The following is a 5,321-nucleotide window of genomic DNA, read 5'->3' on the forward strand; positions in this document are numbered from 1 at the left end:
GGAGGTGGGATTATTCCGGAGTAGTTATGGAGAGCTATAACTTGTCAACGGAGTGTTAAAGCGACTTGTTCCTGCTGGAAGAGGAACCCACTGCGGGCATCACCGGCGTGGTGGCCGAGGGAAGGTCACTCGGGTCCTTCTCCTCTCGCCTTTTTCTTCATCCGGCAAACGTCCGAGGGAAAAACTGGTAATCGGCTCTTGCCAGTGTTGGGAATACCGTGCCTTTTGCCTGGGATGATTTGCCCCGATGTGCCGCCTCTGCGGGATGTACAAAGTGCGACTGGGACTGATTCGGCCAAGAAAGTTTGCAGAGTGATCAGCGGGGGCCGTGGGATGGAGGGAGCTGGGCACACACCAGCAGGGTCCGTCACGCACGGTCCGACGGCACAGACCTGCTGCTCCCTTGAAAACTAACTCCTGGTGGTCCACTCTTACTTTTCCCCTGCCAATTTGCACTTTCAGGGAAAAAAGCCCACATACACGATGCAAAGCAGTGTTCCTGTGTTGGTTTTGTATATAAGATTTGCTATGCAATTCCAAAACTAAAACAGGAGGAGAGACGGCCCTGCGTCCCAGAGCAAACAGGGAATCAGAGGTGAAAGGTAGGAGCCAGCATTTCTTGTTTAAGTCAAACTAAATAACCTGAGCTACTTCTTGCTGAAAACCTTTAAAACACACCTACCATATGTTTATTTATTTTGTCTTGGAAATGTAAAACAGTTTGAAACAAAGTGGAGATTTGCTTTCCGATACTGCCAAGAAACAGAGAGAGAACTGGTGCATTTTGTAACAGGAATGTACCGAGGAGGAAGGATGGAGTGTTTCATTAGTGAGACATTTTGGGAACTAGAGAAAAGGCATCTTGTCTGATACGCTTCAGTAAATATGAAGGGCTGGTGCAGCGGACACTGGAAACACTCGATCAATAGTCTATTTAAGTGGGAATAGATGCAAGCATGGAAAAGTGATTGCTTTGCTGTGTGTGGGGTGTGCTTGCAGAGGACGGCAGCAGAACATTTACAGGTGAGCTGTCTGAGTTAGGCTACTCTGTGCCAGGGTTGTGCAGTGTGTTTCTGAAGGGATTGCCAAAACCCCCTGTTTGTAGGGTGGACTGTGTTTGTGCATTTTCAGATCCTGCTCACAGAGCTTTCAGGATGTTGTTCAGGATGATTCAAAGAGGGTGAGGTCAGTCTGGGGGCGAAGGGACTGTAGGAAAAGACCTTTGCTCGGTTTGGTGATGAGTAATTAGTGGCCGTCTGATCTCTCTGATCTCTGCAAGGAGAGGAGTTGATGTCGTCATGAAAATCATGATATGATTTTCCCTCAGGAGAAACAATGACTTGGAACGAGACCACTATGGACGGGGAAGGGTTGCTGGTGGAAAGGGACTCCTCTTCCTTTCGGATCCTCACGGGCTGCTTCCTCTCGCTCCTGATCCTCTCCACGCTGCTGGGAAACACGCTGGTCTGCGCAGCTGTCATTCGGTTTCGCCACCTCAGGTCCAAGGTGACCAACTTCTTTGTCATCTCCTTGGCCGTGTCAGATCTCTTAGTGGCAGTTTTGGTCATGCCTTGGAAAGCTGTGGCTGAGATCGCCGGTTTCTGGCCTTTTGGTTCATTTTGCAACATCTGGGTGGCCTTTGATATTATGTGCTCAACAGCCTCCATCTTAAACCTCTGTGTCATTAGCGTGGACAGATACTGGGCCATCTCCAGCCCATTTAGGTACGAGAGGAAAATGACCCCCAAGGCAGCCTTCATCATGATCAGCGTGGCGTGGACTTTGTCCGTGTTGATCTCCTTCATCCCAGTGCAGCTGAACTGGCACAAGGCTACAACCACGAGCTTTTTGGACTTCAATGCCACCTTAGAAGGTGTAAGCATGGACAACTGTGATTCTAGCCTAAACAGGATGTATGCCATCTCCTCTTCTCTAATTAGCTTCTACATCCCCGTGGCCATCATGATAGTGACCTACACCAGGATATACCGGATTGCTCAGAAGCAAATCCGGCGCATCTCGGCTCTGGAGAGAGCAGCAGTGCATGCCAAGAACTGCCATAACCCGGGTGGCAACAGGAGCAGCATGGACTGCCAGCAGCCAGAGAGCAACTTCAAAATGTCCTTCAAGAGGGAAACAAAGGTGTTAAAGACCCTCTCGGTGATCATGGGGGTGTTTGTGTGCTGCTGGTTGCCATTTTTTGTGTTGAACTGCATGATTCCCTTCTGCGAGCCCACCCAGCCGTCCAAGGGAGCAGAGGCTTTCTGCATTAATTCCACCACCTTTGATGTTTTTATATGGTTTGGATGGGCCAATTCTTCCCTCAACCCCATCATTTATGCCTTCAACGCTGATTTCCGCAAGGCATTCTCCACCTTGCTGGGCTGCTACAGGCTCTGCCCCTTGTCTGGCAATGCCATCGAGACTGTCAGCATTAACAACAATGGGGCTGTGGTTTTTTCCAGCCAACATGAGCCCAAAGGGTCCAGCCCCAAAGAGTCTAATCTGGTTTATCTGATTCCACACTCCATTATCTGCCCGGAAGAAGAACCTCTAAAAAAGGAAGACGAGGAGGGTGAACTGTCAAAGACCTTGGAGAAAATGTCTCCAGCACTGTCGGGTATCTTGGATTATGAAGCTGATGTTTCTTTGGAAAAGATTAATCCCATTACACAGAATGGGCAGCATAAAACCTGAACAGTAAGGTTTAGTCAGCAAGACCTAATGGTGTATATTGTAATAATCTTTTTGGGGAAAAAAAAAAAGATATACAAGATCTTTTTGGTAAGAACCTAAGCTCTAAGGGAGAAAAATGCACATTTACACCAAGCCCAGAATTAATTTTCCTGGCATTCAGAGCAAATTTAACATTTCAAACATTTAAATAAACAGAAAAAGATACTGGAAATTGGTTATAAAAAAGGATGTTAAACTGTACTGTTCACACTGAGGAAAAAAATCTACAAATTTAGATACAGTGCAGTTACAAAGCAAATGTTGCTTCTTCTCTGTACAGAGAAACCAATTTCTAGCTAAAAGTGAGGCAAAAGATAAGTGTTGAGTATTTAAAGATTAATGTTTACTAGAAGTTAAAAGATTGCTTTGTCTTGTGATAGTGGGTGTTAACAGGTCCTAATTAATGACTGGGGGATTGTAAAGGTAGGTAGATGCCTTCTTAAAATTATTTCTGACAAATAATTGAGCCTTATAACGAGAATGGTTATTTTTAAAGCTTTGGGAGGTAATATGTTGATACTGGTTTTATTTATTTCATGTTTTAAATTGATATTTTTCATATGTTATAAACAGATCTAGCTTTATTTATGTTATTTAAGATGTTTAAATAATGGGATATTTTTGGAGTGTCATAACTGCATTTTGACCAGTCAACCAGTCAGCACTTTATTACAGGCTCTGATAGTCTGGAGAGCTGGTGAGGGGAACAGAGGAATGTTAAGGAGCTCAGCAAGAAATGAAGGAATCAAGAGAACTGATGTTGTGTGGAGTTGGTTTGCTTGTGGGCTTTTTTTTATTTTTAAGTGGGGTTTCTTTCAAAAGATAGGACCAGAGTTGACTGAGTTGCGAATTCTCTTCCCTTACAGAAATAAAAGAAATTGCTGCTATTTATTTTTAAAAAGTTTCATGTTACAGAGACTTTGCTAGAATGTCAAGTTTGTGGATCTGTAAATACCTTAAATATGACTACAACCTTAAGAAGAATCCAATTTGGGAAGGAAAGCTTCTTAGATAACAATTCTTAGTATATAGTGTTTTGTATTTATGTAAGATAAACAGCTTTCTCAGACTTTTCTTATTTCAAGTCTTGGATATCTTTTCTGAACAAACACACTGGGTTATAATGGTAGGAAGGATGCCAAAACCTTGTTATCCTGCAGGACCACCTGGACCCTGCTGTCTGTCTGCTCCTCTGTCACAGTCAGATTTAAAACCTGAGGTCCCTGGTGCTTTTCCCCGGGAGCTGGGAGGACATTACAGTTTAGTGATTGCCATGTCAATACTCCAATCGATAAGGAATAGTGGCCTCATTACCATTTTGGATTAAAACATTTCTAAATACGGGTGGAACTGCAGCCTCCATCTCGAAATCCTCCTGTGAACTCCAAAAAAGTTGCCAATGTTTAATTAAAAAATCCTGCTACTTTTCCACTGTCCTTCCCTGCTGCTTTCCCTCTGTAATGCCAAAAGCAATCAGTGAGCATTAGCAACAGGAACGTTGGGTGTTAATATTCAGCAGCATTCAAAGGAGCCCATTTCTTTTCTAAATGGGATAAAATACCCTTTGGAGCAAATTTTTCATAACATATATCAAAACAAATGTGTTGTCAGAAAAAGAGAACTGAGAGGGAAAAAAAAATTTAAAGTCTAACAAACTATATACATCCTGCATCAGGTCTGTGTATTTATGTATTGTGAATGTTTTCATAATTTTATTGCCTGTATGCTGCTTTCATACATATAATAAAATTATTTTGTGAACAGAAGGCCAAATAAAGCAATCTACATTGCATTTGTTAAATACATGCTGGGTTTTGGCAGTTGTATTGATTGTGTTAAAGGGAAGGATTGTTCCTTTATTTTCCCATTTGCCCTTATTTGGGATCACACCCATGAGGCAGACGAGAATTTCTGTTAAAAGCAGAGGAAAACCTCCTTACTAGAGACCACTGAACCCTTGCTCTAAACTAGGATTTGAAAGCAGTAAAATCAGTTTGGAAAAAGCCACTCTCTGCTTTAAATGTGTAAAGCTCGACCTACTGTTGACTTTAATTTAAAAGATTATTTTTTACCTTGGTGTAACAGCATAGTGAATTTGGTTTATAACATGTTTTTATTGTTATTCTTCCATTTCTTTTTTCTTTTTTTCCCTCCCAAGCTGTGGAGTCCTTCTCAAAGCCTGATACAGCCCCACTGCTGGTGTGTTTTTGGAGCAAAATGAGCCATTTCGGCAGTGAGGTGATGATGGGTGCAGCTGAGGATCCCTCTGCTCCTGCCAGCCCTTTGCTTTTGCCTCTGTCAGCACATTCATTTTGAAATGAAGAAACAAATCTACATGGTCACTTCTGCCTCGAGCAGCACCAGCACGACCAGTCCAGCAGCTGGGACTGGAGCTGGTGCAGGAGCTGTGGGAATGTCCAGGTCCCCCTCCCTGGCTGCTCCTGGGGGTCAGTGAAGCAGCAGGTCTGAGGCACACAGGGCATCCTGGCTGCCTCCAGCCTCTCTGGGCTCCTTTGGGAAAATTTCCTACTGCCTGATTTTTTGGGGTTGCCTTTTAGAAATGACCTCATTCCTTTAAAAGTACA

At 43.5% G+C, this 5,321-nt stretch overlaps 1 protein-coding gene across 1 annotated transcript; it reads left to right on the forward strand.

The window, feature by feature from the left end:
• Positions 1 to 509: 509 nt before the first annotated feature.
• Positions 510 to 4,541, forward strand: DRD1 (dopamine receptor D1). The gene is made up of 2 exons (XM_053991375.1): positions 510 to 602; positions 1,328 to 4,541. The coding sequence occupies exon 2, from the start codon at positions 1,336 to 1,338 to the stop codon at positions 2,695 to 2,697; it is 1,362 nt and encodes a 453-aa protein (XP_053847350.1). The 5' UTR covers positions 510 to 602; positions 1,328 to 1,335; the 3' UTR covers positions 2,698 to 4,541.
• Positions 4,542 to 5,321: the final 780 nt, after the last annotated feature.

This window comes from Vidua macroura, chromosome 15 (assembly GCF_024509145.1).
Source record: "Vidua macroura isolate BioBank_ID:100142 chromosome 15, ASM2450914v1, whole genome shotgun sequence".
Lineage (NCBI taxonomy): Eukaryota > Metazoa > Chordata > Aves > Passeriformes > Viduidae > Vidua > Vidua macroura.